Here is a 19,657-nt window from a genome sequence, read left to right on the forward strand (position 1 = left end):
GTCAGATACTGTTGAAAATCCCCTGCTCTCTCCCTTGTTCCTCTGGCTAGCGTGTATAATTACTTGTGAGTTATCCAGACACCTTTTCTGGGTTCCAAGAAAATCAGTTAAAGGTTGAAAGATAGAGTAGGAGGATGGAAGGGAGAATATAATTTCAGGGCTTTTAGGCACTGGGCATGCAGCTGCGAGAAGGCAAAATAGCATACCAAAGTGCTCAATCCTCATACTATGCTTAACCCTCGCCCCCCCTGCCCGGGTACATAAGAGGCTTTGTGACCAGCAAGGCACTTCTCTGCGGTTTTGCATTTACTAGGTGGGCAGTAAAGAGGGATCATCTTCACAGTGCCAAATGCCACTGTGCACTCCTGAGCTCTGTTGCCTGACTCCAGGAATAGGCAGTGGTTGGCTTGTTTGTCAGTCAGCACAGCTTTAATACCTATGTAAACCAAGAGAAGTTTGCAGAGTATAGACTTAATGGCTGGACTTACAGCTGAGTCTGGAGTTTGTAACCTGGGCAGCTCTGCCCCTCCTCCAAATGCACAAGGGAGGCTGACACTTTTGCAGATGTTTTAAAAGCTGTCCTATTATTTATTCATGCAGTTGGGTTAATTCAACCTGGTTGCAATAAAAACAATGCTTACAATACACAATTCTAACACAATTTTTCATATCAAGCGAAAGCTAAACTAACACAGCAAGTGGCATCAATAATTGAAATTGCTTTTGGGAGGGAGAAGATGGGCCAGGAAAGCTCCAGGGCCATGTCGTGGACATGAAAGATGAGAGACAACTGCCCCTGCACGCAGGCTTGCTCACTGCAGCTGCTCAGTGCCTGTTCAACAACTACTGCCTGCTCATGGCCACCCTGCCTGGGCATTTGAGCTTCCCAGGACCAGCAGTGCCTATTCTTTTGCACTTGTGGGCCACAAAAATGACTGTGGAATTAGGCATATTGTGCAGAAGCTACTGTAGGAGCTATCCTGTCTGCCACATGGTTGCCAGGAAATACCCCGCACCCTAACATTGGTTTACTAAGTGTGGGTATATATGGGGACTGCGAGACAGCCCTTGCAGAGTCCATTCTCCCAACCTGTGCCAGTGTTCCTGAGCTAATTTGATTGGAGTTGGATGGGGAATGAGAACCAGACTATGTCTTAGACAGTTCTAGAATGTCAAAAGGTCCTTAAGCTGCCTCTGCTCCCACACAAACAGCTCAGAAGTTGTGACTAGCCCTTGAGCTATAGTGCACTGGAAATGCCAGCACACTATACTACACTGCTATCCCTCTTCTTCCTGCAGCATGGATGGGAAAAATACCCACGATGATAATCCTGGGTCAGAATTTCTCTTGTTTCCATGCATGTCACACCACTGGGTGTGCAGTCATTACCCATCCAGCTCTCACAAGCACTTGATGAAAATTTGCTTGCAAAACCCAACAACCATTGCTATCCCCAAGCTCAGAACTGACACAGGAAGAGAGTAAAAGTACCTGCAAACAGCACAGCTACAACCAGCTCTGTGTGTGTTTTTCCTTCCCGCTTTAAAACATTTTGTGTATATTTTATGTTTACTTTTATTTTTGCCTTTAAGGAAGACAAATCAGCAATTTACTGTGAAGAGGGGATGGCAGCATGGATTGTTAGTGCAAGAACATCGTCTGTTGCTTGGAGAGATCAGACACAGGTTTGAACCCCGAATTCAGACCCAGTTTCTTGACATATGTTCATGTACACACAGGCCATGTCCAAGATATGTCCACGTACACATAGCCTCAATAGCTCAGTTCCCATCTGGCCTGGATTGAGGTAAAACAGAACCAATTTTCTGTTTTGTAATTTTACTTTTTAGCTGGACCTCTTCTAACTGACTAAACTCTGAAATTAACAGCACATTGTTCAGAAACTGTTCACTCTGAGAGTGATAAGACCTGATTATACCAAGGAACGGTGTGCACAGAGGCTCTTGCTTAGACTTATTGCTATAACAACCAAGGTCAGCTAACTTTGCTGCTTGCCCCGTTAGAGGGTTGGAAGCGGAGAAGCATAGAGGGGTCCCACCTGCAGGGAGGAGCAGACAGGACAGGTGACCCAAAACTGAGCAACAGGGTATTCCATCCCATATGCATCACACTCAGTATAAAAGCTGAGGGATCAAAGGGGCAAGTGCCTCGCTCTTTTTCTTCAATGGCTGACATCCGAGGACCCTGCCTGTTCGTCTGCCTTTGATCCCGATCTGAGCACTCCTTACTCCAGATCCAGAATTCAGCTCCTGTTCATTGCTGACTCCAGTCTGGGACTTGCCCTGTGTCTGCTGGTGACGCGATCATCATCCTGGGAGCTGGGTACGGTTTTGTATGTATTGTATACTTTTTTTTTTATTTTCTCATTATTTCTTATTTCTTTATTTATTTTTTTTTCATTAAAGTAGTTTAGTTCTTTTTCTAAACTCATAGATCTCCTTATCTCTTCCTCTCCTATCTGAGGATAGTGGGGGTGAGGGCCATCTGTCATTCTGATTGGCCAATCCGGCCAAAACCATGACACCATCTTTGAGCCTTGCTTTCTACATCTGTAAATAGGATGGCAGGGTCACTCTTTCTTCGAACACTTGGAGTGCTACATTGAGAAGTGCAGTGGAAACTAAGAGTAATGAGCATGATGGAGTAGGGCCACCTGCTTTAATGGCCCTCCTACAACACGGAGGAGGCAGGCAACTACAACACAGCAGCTCCTGGGCATTGAGTCTGGGAGGCAGACACCAAGCTTTGCAATAGGGACTGTTCCCAGGACCTGCTGACTACAGAGTTTGTAGTCACATGTGAGTCAGAAGAACATGGTCATTTGCCGGGATGCTGGCAAATTTAGGACTACAAGGAAGTGCCAGCCTATTGCTATTGCAATATTTCCCTGTCTGTGCAGAGGCAAGGTTTGGACTTCATCAGAGTATCTGTCAGGGGAAGCAGCCCACACATTGCTTGGTGGAGAAAAAGAGGCAATTACTTTTAATTGTAGCTCTCAGCATGAAGAGACTGGAGAGAACATGTGTCTCGTTGCTGGCCAAATCAATACCCATACAGTATATTAAAAAAAGAGCTGGACCAAAGGTCAGGTACTTGCAGCAATAAGCAGCAATTTCAGCAGGAATGAATTTTGAAATTTGTGCCCAGATTTGGCTCTTGAACTGGCATCCTCCAGTCTTTCCCTGGAGTAGAAGTAGTGTGTGTATTGGATTTAGCATTCCATTTGGCTTGGTTCAAGAGAAGCCACTGCAAATTCAAGGGAGATAGATAGAAAACATTTTGGAGAATGGGAGAATATAATAAAGGATCAAGTGCAAAGGACTTCCTGCCTAATGGAAAGGCTGCTCTTACTAAGAACCGTGCTTTCGCCTAATAAAAGAAATGACCCAGCTGAGTGCTGGTCATCCCTTGAAACAGGTCTCTGAACAACCTTTTTGCCCCCTGACTACACACATCGCATCACCCTGCATGGCAACCCTCACATTCACACTCTGGTGCAAACTCGCCCTGCTTTCACTGTAGCAGTTCTCAGGGTGGGAGAGGTGGTGTCCCCTGTTCCTGATGTCCCCTCGGAAATGAAGGCTCATCTTAGTTCCCCAGGCCTATCTTTGCAAGAATGCCTGTCATCTTGGACAACGCTCAGATAAACAGGTAAGATGCTTTCCTTCCCAATAATTCAGACCCTGATCCTGTGACGCTGGGCGCTAACAAGTTAGCAAAGGTTACAATATGGAAGGCAGAGCAACAGGCAGGTGCTGAGGTAGTATAGGTGTCAGATATTCACAGGATTTTGTAGCCCAAATTGCAAGACTTGGAAGAGAAGTGTAGGCTGAGAGATGCATGGCTTGTGCAACCAGGAGAGGGCCATGGTGAGAGAACTGAAGGGAACAATCCAGCAAAGGCAGCCACCGAACAGAAGCAGGGAAGAAACCTGAGATCTTGCTCAGAAAAGGGTCAGCTCAGCCCATTGGAGTTTTTGGAGTGGGGGTGTTCCTCAGTGCTCTGTGACTGCAGAGGTAATGATAAACCATTAGTAGCATGCTTCCTCATGCAGGCCTCTTCATTACCGCAAACAGGACCAACTCCCCTCTTATTACCCCCGTAATGCATTTGGACAAACTGAAAAGGTCACCCATCTCAAAACTTGACAGAAATAGAACCAGGTGTGGAGCCAGCATTCGCTGCTCCCCTGCTGGTCTCGCAGCAAGGAGCAGATATTTTTCCTCCTCTGCCTCTCTTAGTACTTCCCAGAGAGCATCAGAGGTGCTTTATCTGGATGGGGTGAGACCCCAGTCACAGAGTTTCCCAGCCACAGAACTTCCCAGCATCACTAGTCCTACCACACAACGGTGCTGAGCTCCCGCTAGATGATTGCAGGCCCTCTGAGGAGAGACTGAAATGAAAGAGCTGCTGATATTAAGGGGGAAACACGTTACTGGGAAATGCACTGAGAGGTGTCAAATAGAGAGGGGGGACGGTGAATTTCCTGCAGAGGGGGGATGGAAGCGCATGGAGGATGGGGCGCTTGCTGGTGCAGCCAGGGTCAGAGTTGGCTGGCAACTCCTTTACAGTGCAGGGAGGAGGGGAAGTTTCCACACTTACTCCAGGACGTCCCTGTTGAACTGCTTCTTGCTGTTACCCAGGAACTCCCCAATCATCTGGCGGCTGAGACCCTTCCGCTGGAGCAGGAAGTGTGCCACCCCAATGGGGGTGTCCGGGATGAAGCCTCGGGAGATCAGGAACTGGATGCCTTTGTCTGGGTTTCTGAAAGGGAAGGACAGAGACATGGTGAGTTTGCATGATCGCATTGAGGCATTATTGCCTCTGCCTGACCTCATGGCTTGCAGCAATGCAGCCCCCATTATGTGCATGGGCTCCTATGAGTTCCTGTGTGTGGCAGGGTTGACATTGGTGGGGGGCAAGGAAAAGTCACTTGGGGGACTCCCTCCCAGTTGCCGCTAAGGACAATCAGATGCCATGGGACATGTCGTGTCGCTTGTAGCACCTGCTGTCACCTGGTGATCACAAGTGCCATACCACTGCTACAATGGACCCTGCTGCACAATACCAGTCACATCAGTGACTCTCATGAGGACATGATTAGACTGTGTGTCCCACACAGACAGCACAAGAAATATCAGTACGTTCAGCTGCTCCAAATGCAACCCACAGAGAGCTCCCCCCAAAGACCAGGGCTGAGAGCTGGGCACGTGACCCTTTGCTTTAGGGGAGCTGGGGTTGCACCTTCTGTAGGGCAGACAAAGGCAAAAATGTGACAGTGGACAGCATTAGGAGACATTGCTGCCAGGGACTATGGGCAAATGAGGCTCAAGACAAGGGGGACGACCAAAGGTGGGCACTTTTCCTGCATCTCTTTTTCATACGTTTTTTAGTGCTCAGTGTTGAGTGACACTTTCTACCTTCCTCACCTGAGCCTGATGCTGGCTGCCTGAACAGAAATCCCATGCTCAGATTTGCTTATCTCTTCCTCCGCTCCCCCCACCTTTGGCTGTATTGTTCTTCCCTTCTCTATTGATTTACCCCCTCAGGCAGAAATCTCTGTGTGTGGGTGGATGAGAGCACGCACCTGGAGAATGCCTTGTCAGAGCTGGGAGAGAGCTGAGAGCAGCTCCCAGGCAGAGGGCTTTTCTCCCTCCATGGCTGTGAGTGCCTCTCCGAGAGCAGGCCTGGTGCTGAGTGGGCCTGACTGCCTTGTTGTGGGAGTGATTTTCTGCTTCTTACTGCGCCAGTGTCTGTGCCCGCATATGCAGCTCTTGGGGGGGGTGGGTAGCGCGTGTCTCAACAAGCACACATGTTTGCGTGTGTCTATGTCCTGTACATGCAGATTTCTCTTGCACCATACATGTCCATCAGAGACCCTGTGTCTGCACATTTTGCCTTTTTCCTCATGTCTCCAATGAGCACACATGCTCCTATGTATCCTGGGAGTGTCTGTGAGCCTATGAGTGGTGCCTGTCCCACAGTCCAGGCAGGAATGAGTGTGTATGTGTGTATTGTGCAGGAGGTTTTCTTCCTATATTTCAGTCTGCCCCACTGAAGGGTGTCAGTCATGATGCACTCTTGCTGAGGGGAATTAGTGCAACGCCAGGAAGATTTCCACATTCCTTTGGTTCTCTGAGCTGGTGAGATGGAGAGGAAAGAGGGTAGCTTCTTCATGAAGGGATGCCGTATTTCCATCATTAACCCAAATTCAGGGATTTTTGTCAAGGCTCAAGGAGTGAGTTTGCTCAGGCAGTTTCATGGGGTGAGGAAAGGATAGCATGAGATCTTAGAGCACGTGAATGCATGATATGCACAGGCACAGACTGTGACACTGTCAGGTGGTGAAGGATGTGGGTGAGCAACATATGTCTAGCTTTAGGGGGATCGGCATTCAGGAGAATGGTCTGCTCCTTACAGGGGCCTCACGGATACAAAAAAGTAGGCAGGCTTGAAATAGTTCTGCTTACTCTGCAATGGAACAAAGGAAATATCCTGGGCAGCGTGACATCCCCAGGGAGAGTGGCTGGGAGAACAAGTCGGCCCATGACATTTATGAACAGGAGAGCTGCAAGATCTGATATTGAAAAACCCAGGCCTTCTTCAGGGAAAAGCAACAATGCATCATCCGTATTATCACACAGATCTCCTGGTTCACCTTTGAAGAGCACAGGCAAAGTTCTCTGCTAAGTGCAGAGGTCATATGGTCACGGATAAAGCCAAGTTAAGCAACAGAGATTCATGAAATACACCTCCACCTGCACACTTTGGTATTTGGTGAGGGACAGGATGGTGTTCACAGCACAAGGGTGATCTCAGCTACACTGGTGTGACTCCAAAGCCACTAGACTGAATGTGGATTCACTCCAGAGGAGCTGGGAGCTGAATGTGTCCAGAAAAAAACAGCTCACACACTCACACAGATGTGCAGATTTCAGTAGAGATGGCACACGCAATGCAAAAGGATGTAGGATAAAACAGTCTGGCTGTGACAGCCCTCCTGCACTGCCTAGACTATAACTCAAATATACATGCATACACTATTCTTTTGCTAACAGCAGCCTTTCATCATTTTTTCCCTGAATTCAATTTGTTCCCCACAAAATCCTGATAGCAATACAGCACCTCTGCCACTGAACACTTGCATATATATCCCATGTACTGCAGCATGCGGCTTTTGCCCAGATGTGCAGCAGACAACTCCAATTCCATCTCTCCTGAGCCTGGTCCCTGCTATTTTCTTTAGTGTTGCAGGGGTGTTAAGCACAGCCAGCAAATGCTGCGGGATTCCTCACGTCCTGCTGGCTTTCCCTCTGCCCACGCAGCCAGCTGCCCACACACACTGAGTTATTACAGCAGCGCCGCATAATGAAGCACTCTCCATTCCAGGGATTCCACCCCCTCACTGTAGAGTGGGGATGGGGAAAGTGCCACGGCAGCGCAGCATCAATGTGCTCCCAGGGGCCTGCTCTGAGCCAGAGTGCTGCTTGCTGAAAAGGCAACGCAAGGCCAGATAGACTATGGCAGACGGTGCTAGCAACTGGAGGCTTTCAGCTCTTGGTCCAGGGGACTGGTCAGCAAAAAGGATGTGTGCACATGCGAGCATGGCCTCAGCTCCATGACCTGCGGGATGGTGCCCACATCGCAAATCCTACAATAGTAAAATGGTTTCTTGCTGGAAATTGACAAGGAAACCAACAACCAAATAAGATCAGAAAGCTGAATGGCCTTCCCAGCCCCTTGGATGGAGGTGCGCTACAGTGTCACAAAGGGAGCCATGCGGCCCTTAGATCCTGCTCAGAGAATAAAACAAAGGCTTCATTCCCCAAAGCTAACAGGTCATAGAATCATAGAATGGTTTGGGTTGGAAGAGACCTTAAAGATCACCTAGTTCCAACCCCCCTGCCGTGGGCAGGGACACCTCCCACTAGACCAGGCTGCTCAAAGCCCCATCCAGCCTGGCCTTGAACACTTCCAGGGATGGGGCATCCACAACTTCCCTGGGAAACCCGTGCCAGTGCCTCATAGTGAAGAATTTCTTCCTAATAGCTAATCTAAATCTACCCTCTTTCAGTTTAAAGCCATTATGTCTTGTTCTATCGCTACATGCCCTTGTAAAAAGTCCCTCACCAGCTTTCTTGTAGGCCCCCTTCAGGTACTGAAAGGCCACAAGGTTTCCCCAGAGCCTTCTCTTGTCCAGGCTGAACAACCCCAACTCTCTCAGCCTGTCCTCATAGCATAGGTGCTCCAGCCCTCTGATCATCTTCGTGGCGCTCCTCTGGACTGGCTCCAACAGGTCTATGTCCTTCTTATGTTGGGGGCCCCAGAGCTGGACACAGTATTCCAGGTGGGGTCTCACAAGAGCAGAGTAGAGGGGCAGAATCACCTCCCTCCACTTGCTGGCCACGCTTCTCTTGATGCAGCCTAGGATGGCTTTCTGGGCTGCAAGCTCACATTGCTGGCTCATGTTGAGCTTCTCATCAGCTAACACCCCCAAGTCCTTCTCCTCAGCGCTGCTCTCAAGCCATTCTGTGCCCAGCCTGTATTTGTGCTTGGGATTGCCCTGACCCACATGCAGGACCTTGCACTTGGCCTGGTTGAACTTTATGAGGTTGGCACAGGCCCACCTCCCAAGCCTGTCAAGGTCCCTCTGGATGGCATCCCTTTCCTCCAGCGTGTCAACTGCACCACATAGTTTGGTGTCATCAGCAGACTTCCTGAGGGTGCACGCAATTCCTCTGTCCATGTTGCCAACAAAGATGTTTAACAGCACCAGTCTCAACACTGACTGCTGAGGAATGCCACTTGTCTCTGGTCTCCATTTGGACATTGAGCCATTGACTGCAAATCTTTGGGTGCGACCATCCAGCCAATTCCCTGTCCACTGAATCTTTTCTCTCCAATTTAGAGACAAGGATGTCATGCAGGACAGTGTCAAAAACTTTGCACAGATCCAGGTAGATGACATCAGTTGTTCTCCCTTTAGCCACCAACACTGCAACATTGCTGTAGAAGGCCAACAAATTTGACAGGCACAGTTTGCCCTTAGTGAAGCCATGTTGGCTGTCACAAATCATCTCCTTATTTCCATGTGCCTTAGCATGGTTTCCAGGAAGAGCTGCTCCATGATCTTGCTGGGCACAGAGGTGAGACTGACTGGCCTGTAGTTCCCCGGGTTTTCCTTTTTTCCATTTTAAAAAATGGGCGTTATGTTTCCCTTTTCCAGTAGTGGGAACTTCATCAGACTGCCACGACTTCTCAAACATGATGGATAGTGGCTTAGCAATTTCATCCATCAGTTCCCTCAGGACCCACAGATGCATCTCATCAAGTCCCATGGACTTGTGCACCTTCAGGTTCCTTAGATGGTCTCAAAACTGACCTTCTCCTACAGTGGGCGGTTCTTCATTCTCCCAGTCCCTATCTGCGACTTGGGAGGTGTGGCTAGAGCACTTACCAGTGAAAACAGGCAAAAAAGTCGTTGAGTACCTCAGCCTTCTCCATATCCCAGGTAGCCACTTCTCCCGTTTCCTTCTAGGGAGGGCCCACATTTTCCCTAGTCTTCCTTTTATCTCTGACGTACCTGTAGAAGCTTTTCTTGTTACCCGTGACATCCCTGTAAAAATTTAGTTCTCTCTGGGCTTTAGCTTTCCTAACCTGCTCAGACAATTTCTCTGTATTTCTCTCAGGCTACCTGTCCTTGCTTCCACCGTCCCTAGGCTTCCTTTTTGTGTTTGAGTTTGTCCAGGAGCACCTTGTTCATCCAGGCCTCCTGGCATTTTTGCCCAGCTTCCTCTTTGTTGGGATGCATTGCTCCTGAGCTTGGAGGACGTGATCCTTGAATATTGACCAGCTTTCTTGGGCCCATCTTCCCTCCAGGGCTTTATCCCATGGTACTCCACCAAGCAGATCCATGAAGAGCCCAGAGTCTGCTCTCCTGAAGTTCAGGGTAGCGAGCTTGCTCTGTGCCCTCCTTGCTGCCCTATGGATCTTGAACTCCACCATTTCATGGTCACTACAGCCAAGTCCGCCCTTGACCTTCACATTCCCCACCAGCCCCTCCTTGTTGGCGAGAACAAGGTCCAGCATGGCACCTCCCCTCATTGGCTCCTCTATCACTTGGAGAAGGAAGTTATCATTAATGCATTCCAGGAATCTCACGGATTGCTTATGCCCTGCTGTGTTGTCCCTCCAACAAATATTGGGATGACTGAAGTCCCCCATGAGGACCAGGGTTTGTGAACGTGAGGCTGCCCCTATCTGTCTATAAAGGGACTCATCTGCTTTGTCTTCCTGGTTGGGTGGTCTGTAACAGACCCCCACTGTAACATCGCCTGTCCCTGCCCTCCCTTTAATCCTGACCCATAAGCTCTTAGTTGGCTCCTCATTGATCACCAGGCAGAGCTCCATGCACTCCAGCTGGTCCTTGACATAGAGGGCTACACTCCCCCCTCATCTCCCCTGCCTGTCCTTCCATTCCAACACTCCAGTCATTGAAGCCATCCCACCACGTCTCCATGATGCCACTAAGATCATAGCCCTGCAGGTGTGCACGTCTCTAGCTCCTCTTGTTTATTCCCCGTGCTACGTGCGTTTGCATAGAGGCATTTAAGTTGGGCCCCCAATGAAGCTAACTTACTGGCTGGAGTGACTGGAATTCCTTTGTGCTGCACTCCAGGTGCTCTCCCGCTGAACTGTGATCCTCCTCCAGGCTCTGGGCATCTATTGCTGGCACTGGCATTCACACTGGATGTGGGATGGATTGAGGTTCCATCGGGTGCCTCCATACTTTTCAGAAGAGAGTCACCTACTACTTATCACCTGTCACCTTTTCTTAGTTGCCCTGGGGAGCAGATCAGGCTGCCTTACTCAGCTCCAGTGTCTCTCCTCAGGTGACTGGTCTTTCCTCTTCAGTCTGCAGAGCAGTGAAGGGGTTCTGCAAGGGCACTTCAGGCTTCAGGGGAAGTCTCTTCCTCCCGATGGTCCTTGCTGTTGCAAGCCTCCATTCTTCTGCATTATTGGCCCCCCTCCCTTCTGTGTGTGCTGGTGGGGGAGTTTTTTGTTGCTTGGCTGTGGGTTCACTGCAGACTGCAGTGGTTTTGTTTGTTTGGCCATGGTCAGTTCCCTGCCTCCCTATCCTCCAATGTTTTGTCAAGAAAACTGAGCCTTACAGGTTACTGCACATTATTTCAGCAGATAGTTTCAAGGGTGCAGGAGAGGTCTGGCTAGGAAGTTGTGTTTTGGAGTTCCACATTAAGTCTTCTATCCCACAGGGACCTTCAGGTCACTGAAGGGAGGATGGCAGAGCTGCTTCCCCAAGACAGACCTGGTGCTGCTAATATGTCACATGAATGTGTGCCAGGCAGACTAGCGAAGGAGGAGAGGCCAGGAAAAAGCATTTTCACTCCTGCTTTATCTTCACATCAGTGTTCATGTCGACTGTGCAGGAACCAAAGGAAAACGCATTGGGTGGAGGGACTCCTGCCAAGCACAGCTGAGAATACTGAAACAGTAGCAGAGCTGTGAGCCCCATGTCCCCTCCAGAAGTACACCTATCCCAACACAAACACCAAAACATCTGTGCAGACCTGGAATTATACCATAATCAACCCCCACCTGTGTTTGGTGCCTACCTTCTCTCATTCCAGCCTTCTTGTGTTCATCAGGCACATCTGTGTGCGCCCAGAGCCTGACTTTGATATATAAACATGGACCCACCTGTTAGCGACCTGATCTTAGAGCTAGTAAAATGACCTCCTCAGTTCTGTGAGAGTTCCAAATCTGTCTGCTCTAACATCACTTCAGTTCTGGATGCAGTCTGAGCCCAGCCCTAAAATTCTCTCTTCCAGGTTCCTGCCTCCTGGAGTCCACAGCCTCCATGCTACACATACATAAACCCTGTGCATTGCCCTCTTGTCTGTGCAAAACTTCTGCCTAGGATTGCATAATCTTTAGACTTCACTCTCACCAAAAGGCCCATGCTAATGTGTGGCAAAACATTCTTCTAGTATGAGTGCATTACATCCCCAGCATCTTCATCAGGGGACTCAAATGGAAACCAAGACAGCGTAAGATGAGTATGTGATGATGGAGCAAAAACCAGTATTTCTCATGGCTTGCTTTGATGAGAAAAGTCTCATTGAAAGGCAACGAGCAAATCTAAAGCTCCTTATAGCAGCTCAGCTGCTTTCTGCCAATCCAAAATAGACTATGTGTGACCCCTTCAGTTAACCTCTTCTGACAGTAATCTCCGGGCTGCTCTGCTTTTGCTTTCACACCTACAGACTTTTCATAGGATATCAGACTCAGATGTGTGAGAGACTGAGATGACTAAACCTGGTCTGTCAGGTGAAAATCTACCCAAATACCATAAGGAAAATGACAGCCGGAGCACTGATACCGGGCTAGCCAAGCTCAGCTCTACTTCCCTTCACTTGGGAATGCTCCATGTTAAGTAACCAGGGCTGGGTTTACATCCCCAGCTATCCTTGTTCCTTTGCAACAGAGTGGAGCAGGAACCTAGATCCCAGGCTCAGCTGGTGGATGCTAAATGGTCAGCAACTGGGACTGAAGGTTCAGAAGTCAGGAGAGCATGAGCACTACTCATGTGGCACTGGGCTTGCTCCTCTGTTAGGCAGATGATCAGGACAGCACTTGGGGGACTTTAGGAAAAAAGCTTCTGGGCAGCCAACCCGTGCTCTGCATTGCATACCCAGATAGCCATGCCCTTGAATAAAAAACAACTTCCCCAGATATGGATCTAGACTAAGAGCTTGCCGTCACCTGTTCTTGTGAGGCATGAAATAGGCTGGGAAACACGAAAGAGGAAGAGTCACTTACATATTAAAGAGGTTCAGCCCAATGCGGTAGAGGCGCTTCCTCATGGTGTCTGTGGAAAGTGTGGGGGACTTGCAGCTAGCTGGATTCTCGCAGTGGTACCTTGGGAGGCTGAGGATCATGGCCTGCAGTGCTTCTTTTGAGGACACCTCAGAGGCTGACTTGGCTGAAGTGGAGGTGCTGCTGCTGCTCAGCTGCTCTGAGTTGTCTGCATTCTCAGACTCAGAGCCTTTGCTTTGCCCCATCTCATTGCTAGCATCAAACTGGAGCTTCTGCACTGACATCTGCCCAGGCTCAGCACTGCTGTCTCCTGTGCCATTAGTACTGACATTCACCTCGGTGAGAGTGTGGCTGTTCTGGAGAGCTCCGGATTCAGGTAAGCTCTCTGGGGCAGATGGTGGTTCACTGGCTTCTCCCTCCCCTTCTCCTGGGCTTTCTTCAGCCTTGGTAGCTTGAGAGAGCCCAGCCTGGCCATTGCTGCTGAGGCAGTTTGCCATGGACACCGAGGTAGACGATGAGACAGAGATGTTCTTGTTGTCAATCTGGACTGTGACGTCTCGAAAAGCCATCATAAGAGTGCTGCTGCTCTTGGGTAGGGTATCTGGCAGGAGTCCTTCCTCCTTCTCCTTGTCTTGCAGCTCAGCTTCTAAGTCTTGGTTTGGCTGCATTGAGCTGGCACTGAAGGTCTCCCTTATCTGGTATGAGCCCCCATCTTGCAGTGAGCACATGGTCTTCAGGCTCCAGGTGCTGAGGGCATCATCAATAGACTTGGCCAGGGACTGAACTTGTTCTGTGAAGGAGTCCTCCAGCTCGGTCAGTGCTCCACTGATGGTGGCTGGCAAAGATGGGGACCTCACCAATGGGATGCCCACAAAGTTGTACCCCTCCACTAGGGCTTTCTCAGCGGAGAAGCTTTCCGAGTTCTGGACCCGGACTTTCCTCAGAGAGATGCGGCGTGGCATGCGGCTCTCCAGCAGTGAGTTGCGGATCTTCTCAAAGTTCTTGCTGAGCTGGTACTGACGGAAAGCAGTCTGGATGGTGCAGGCTGCCCTTCGAGATACCAGGTGACCTCCGTATTTGTGCTCTAACATTTCGATCTGAAAGACATACAAACAGGAGAGGTTATTTTTTGCTAATTGACTTCTGACGGCTTTCTGTTACACCAGTTCCTACCCTGATTAGTGAATAATGACTGTCAGAGGAACTTCTAACACTGAATTAGCTTTTTCCTGCACTGCCAAGCCCTTGATTTCAACATAAGGCCCCCCTTAGGGCATCACAGGCTAAAGCATCTGTACTGTGAGCTTCCTCACAGCTGTAACATGATCTTGCCTCTTCCTAGAGCATCAGTCATACAAGCTGGAGCCTGGAGTTGCCCTTCCCTTGCAGACCCACTTCTGATGGCCTTTAGGGCACGTTCATCACTGCAAATACAGCGTTTCAGCAACATGTCTTCCTGGTCAGCAGTGCTCTGGTAATGTCAAGCATCATCCCTTGTCTCAGAGTGTTGCTAATGCTCCTCCTCTCCTTAGTAACCTCAGGAAATACTCTCAGGGAAAGGAGAAACCATTCAGAAAAAGGAAAGAAAAATTAATTTTTAAATGCAAAAAATGCTGGCTTGATCATAGGAGCTAGTGAGAAACATCAGCTTCCATAGAAGTTAGCAGAGGCTGGGTTCGTTCAGTGTCTTTTAAAAAGCACTCTGAATCCCAAAGTGTGTTCCTTTCTGATACCTGAGTTTTTCAGGTGTCAGACAGCAGTGAAATAAAAACTACCCAAGAAAAGGAACACTCTCAGTTTTGAAAGGTAAAAAATTCGGATTTTAAATGTTGAGACAAGATATTAAGAACAAGTAGAAGTAGGAGGATTTACTCCTTCCTGAGCTGGTAACAACACATATGTAAATACATACACATACAGCTAAGTGGCATCTCAACCGACTTCAACAAAGCAAGTATGTATGGTAATTTCTCTTCCATAGTCTAGTATTTATACTTTCCAGTAATCCCCTCACTCCTCCTCTGCAGCTGGACCTTCACTAACATGCTACTGGAGAATGTTAGATGACTTGGTTCCAGTGAGTGACTGACCGAGGACAAGAGGGGCAGTGTGAAGATGATGGTGGATGATGGGCTTGCAGAAAAAAAGAAGGATGAACTCAAGTTGCCTTCACTGAGGTTTTGCCTGAACTATGAACTAAACTCTACATTGTTGGCACTTCACAGGTGCAGACTGTAGTGTTTAGATGTGTGTGTGCACATGCGGAAAAGCCAAAAAAAGAGGTAAAGCGCAGGACTGGGAGTGCTGGTAAAATCAGTCCTGAACTATTAGCACTACATCATTCATACGGTATGAGCTCATTAGCAGATCCAAAGGATGAGTTTTACTGACTGCATCCTTATCCCCAGACAGACACCACTCGCCCCTCACCATGCCTTGCTGGCCCAGCACTCACAGGATGAAGGACTGAGCTCACAGAAGATCTGAGTTTAAATGCAAACTGTTTTGGTAGTCAAAGTGAGACTGAAGCATGAGCCTCAGCTCGCAGAGTCATGTCATGTCATCTGCTTCTTCTTTTCCTTTTTTGTAACACTATGTAAGTTGCAGATAAAACCATCAGTGAGTGATCTAGGTACAAGTGAGGCCCTGGAATGGCAGCTGTGAGAAGTAAATCACCTCTGGCATCTTTCCAATACTAACTCTTCTGGAAGTAGGTGAAGACAATATGACCTTGGGAGATGACAGAAAGTAAGGAACAACATATGACCCCAGCCATTCTGTCCCAGCACTGGTATCCTGGCTGCTGGAGTAAGTACTGAAGGCTTTGCCCACTGGCACCCCATCACCCCAGGCAGCAACAAGTCTTAGGGATCCTGCCGCACACTGGATGAGAGGCTGCCATTTCTCGAAGGGAGCACAACGGGCATATCTTTTCATATTTCCCTCACTGGAAATGAAGCAGGGACCCTTTGCCTTGTACTCAAACATAGGCTAGGCTTCAGTTTTCTGTTTGCCTTGTCCTGCCCTTGAATTCACATCTGTCCAAAGCAAGTATCAAAGCATAGCACTGAGAAATACTAGCAATTTGTTTAGCAATGGAGTTGGCTGCTGCAGTTATAGAGGTAGCTGGCTCAGAGTTCAGCTTACCCTTAATTTAAAAAACATTGGCCTGATACTTGCCCTGTTACCCTCCTAGAAAGGGTCTGCAGAACTGGTGCTAAAAATCACCCACACCATGACCATGGATCCAGGTTCATTCACCACAAGACCCCTTAGTAGGTGTTTTGGATAAACAAGGTACCTGCTTATCCCCGGAGTTTGATGTGGCTGGAAAGAGGAATACAAGGACAAGAAGAGACTCTGGGTAACAAGCAGAAGGGTTTTGCTGAGATTCCTTATCTTTCTTTCCAAAATGACTATCTTAAATCCCACCATAAAAACAGCACTCCTTTCACATCTCTTTAAAGTTGGGCTCCTGGAACGAGACTGATTATCCCTTGGCCCTTCCCTTCAGGAGGAAGGCCAGGCAGATAAAGGCAAATTAAACCAATAACCTGTGCAGGCCCAGCCCAGACAGTTATTACTGACAACTGACCATGAGCACTTAATATAACAGTCTGGTTAATCAAAATGTAAAGCTAATTGTGTTGGGAGGGAAAGAGGAACAAATGGGAGGGACAGACACAGCTATCTGAGGGACAGAATAATAGTAAGATGCAAAATAATGCAGAAGCAAGAGCCTTATAATTATCTGAGGTTTCCAAGGAGGTGACAGCCGTTCTGAAAACATGAAATTCATATGCTCTGATCTTATTAGAGGCCAAGACAAGATGTCATCGCTGATCTGATGTAAAAGGCCAGTTTATCTCATGCAAGGACAGTTCCTGAAAAGGCAGACTTTAATAACTACTAAGAGGAGAGATCCTTCTAAAAGTCTAAAAGAACGGTGCAGGCTGTCAGTACCTTGATAAAACATAACCAGCTTTTTGCAGCCCATTATCTCAGTCCTCCCAAAGGACTAAGGCATTAAGGAGCAGAAGAAGATGTAAAGTGAGAGGACTCCCAACATAGTCTGTTCTCCAGTTCAAACCAGGAGTGCAAGGACAGGTTCTGCATGTGGTCCACTGCCATCCGGCCCTGTCCAAAGCCAGGGGAGTCCTACAGTGTCTTGTGGCTGGGATAACAAGGACCAGGGACCGGTCCAAAGGGTGCTTGAGAAGACTGGCAAAGTCAGAAGCAGCACCCCCATGAAGAAATCCCCTCCCCACCCTGGCTTGATAGGAGTGGGTTTCCATCTCTCTCTCCTTGATGAACCCCAGCCATTTACTCTCTACTGATGTCTGAGACATTCATGTTTGCTATCAGGTCAAGTTAACTGACACTCCAGAGGAATTAAGGATTTCACACAGCTGTTGGCCTGTTTTCTTCCTCTTGAGAGGAGGAAAGGGCATCCATTAGCACCACAGCAGTCACAGGTAATGGAGATGTATGTCTGGCTTGCTGGAAGAACCTTCTCTTCCCATTTGAGAGGCGAGAAAGGCCAGACATGATTGGCCTTCTCTCACTCCTAATAAACCCTATGAATCACAAGTAATTGCCTACTTAAAGCTACTCTTCTCTGGGGAATGATCCGACAGCCGGCGCCAAAGGAAGGGAAAAGTGGGAGGGGGGTCGGGAGGGATTTCAAAGAATAATTAGCTTAATACATTTCTGGACCTCAATATGAACACTCAGTCTGAGCAACTCAGGCCTTGTGGCTGAATTAGAAATGGCCGTGAAATATCAATTGCCATGAGGGATTGCACATGAAGGCAGCTTTAACAAGGCAAGCCTAAGGCAAGCCAAAGTGCCAAGCCTGAATATGGCCAAACATTTGAGGTGCACACCCCATGGCTTTGTTGCCCATAGGCATAAATTCATAAATCTGCCAGGAGAAAATAAGCCTGATCTTATTCTCAGTTAGCACTGGTTTTCCACCCAGGCTGCCACTGAGCATGGTGACATGCCACCATGTTAGCAAGAAGAGAATCAGGCTCAGTGACAGAATCTGAGTCACTCCAGTCAATGCATGCATTGCAAAAAATAATATAAAAAAAAAGACATACAGAGCATACATGTTCTCTATCACCCATTCTTAACACCCCTCCCTCCCACCAACCTTTCACAATGTAAGGATATTGCCCTTGTTAAGGGCCCTGTGTTAACAGGACATTTTCCTTCACACATGGGACATCTGCCGCCCTTCAGCACAGCAGAAGACTATGTACAACTGAAAGCGTGCTCCTGTCTTCTGTGATCCCCTCCATTTTCCCAACATACAATAGAGCTTAAGCCTAGGGAAACTTTAGCGCTTGAGTTTCCTTTCCAACCTCCTAGCATAGTGTACTTCTGCTTTGCGCACTGTCAGCATGCTCTGTTTCATGGGACAGAGAGCAAGGAGAGCCATGACACCACTCACCAACCCTCTAGTATGATGCTGAGGGGCAATGACGGGTAGATGACCTGCACCTCCAAGCCCTGCAGAGGAGGCTGTATGCTACCCTTCTTCCTTACTAGCACTCAGTCCTCTCCTGAAAACTAAATGTGACTTCAGCTGCACTGTGAGACTAAAAATGTCTCCTTCCACCTGTTTTTCTTACTGTAAGCTCTATTAATGTATTACAATTTGTGCTATGACTAGGGAACTACTGGGACAGCGCTGTGAGGGTCCTATCACCCTTATTCCCACTCAAGAGAACTGACAAGAAAGTTGATAGGAATACCTATGAAAACACTTATTAGAGTGCAAGACTGGAAGAAGTAATACTCTTCACTGCCTGAAAATCTCCCCTTCCAAAGCTGGAGGCAATCCACTGAGGACATCCATCAGGCTAGAGCAGCACACATACTGTAAAGCCCCTTTTGCTGTGAGAAAAGTGGTTTCACCTATGAGATAGGCTAGGTCCCTGCAAGGTCAGCACTGCGAGGCATCAGAATTTAATGAACAAGCAGCTACCATGTCTCTCTGTCTCACATGCAGCCAGGGCAGGTCTGGCCTCTGCTGCAAGAACAGTGATAGGACAACATGACCTTAAAGCTAAAATACCAAAGGACAGATGCTCCCCAGGACAAATCAGAGCAGCTCCAGGACATTAAGGAGGCTAAGCCCATATATAGCAGCCAAGATCTGGCCCACCCTGAGGATATATCACATTAGCTTGTGAAGCCAGTTAATTAGTCTCTCGTTTCTTTTCCTGGTGTGAAGCAGGAATTCTGTCTGAGTTGAGCATTCTCTCTCTTTTGAGAAAGACAGAGCTAAAGAGCCGAGGTCTCTTTTTTGCTCAGGAATTTATTGGGCCATTGATCTGATATGTATGTTTAAGGACAGCAGCTATGCCTTGAGGGAAGTGGCAGAGATGTCCCAGGAGCAGCAGCTTCTTCTGCGTGAACCTCATTCGCTGAGACCCTTCATCTGCAATAGCACAGCTCCCACTGAATTCTCCCACTGAACGTAATCTGGACACCATCACTAGCACTTGCTTGTCCTCCTCATCTCACATACCGCAGGGTCTGCATATCAAACAGCCTCTGTTTGAGCTGCCATACCTGGGAAAAGTCAGAAATGATTCTTTAGGTTTTGTTTGGCACAAGAGAGCTCTCATGGGCTGGAATCTGTAGAGACGTGAGGCGGGGTAGGGGGGCGGGGGGGAAGGGGACAATAAACACGCACACATTCCACCTCATTGCTTTTGAGTAAGGAGGCCAGCTGCTATTAGCCCCGTCCCGCTATCCCCTGCTGGGATCCCATCAGGAGGTGCA

At 48.4% G+C, this 19,657-nt stretch overlaps 1 protein-coding gene across 6 annotated transcripts in view; it reads right to left on the minus strand.

Moving 5' to 3' along the window:
• IQSEC3 (IQ motif and Sec7 domain ArfGEF 3) overlaps positions 1–19,657 on the minus strand; it is a 112,679-nt gene that overhangs the window by 24,761 nt on the left and 68,261 nt on the right. For all 6 annotated transcript variants that reach the window (XM_063318943.1, XM_063318983.1, XM_063318976.1 and 3 more), the window contains 2 exons: positions 12,863–13,956; positions 4,625–4,786 (listed from right to left, as the gene is read on the minus strand). In XM_063318943.1, coding sequence (XP_063175013.1) covers positions 4,625–4,786; positions 12,863–13,956 — 1,256 coding nt within the window. The remainder of the gene's footprint in view (positions 1–4,624; positions 4,787–12,862; positions 13,957–19,657) is intronic.

The sequence above is a fragment of the Chroicocephalus ridibundus genome, chromosome 1, assembly GCF_963924245.1.
Source record: "Chroicocephalus ridibundus chromosome 1, bChrRid1.1, whole genome shotgun sequence".
In the NCBI taxonomy this organism is placed as follows: domain Eukaryota; kingdom Metazoa; phylum Chordata; class Aves; order Charadriiformes; family Laridae; genus Chroicocephalus; species Chroicocephalus ridibundus.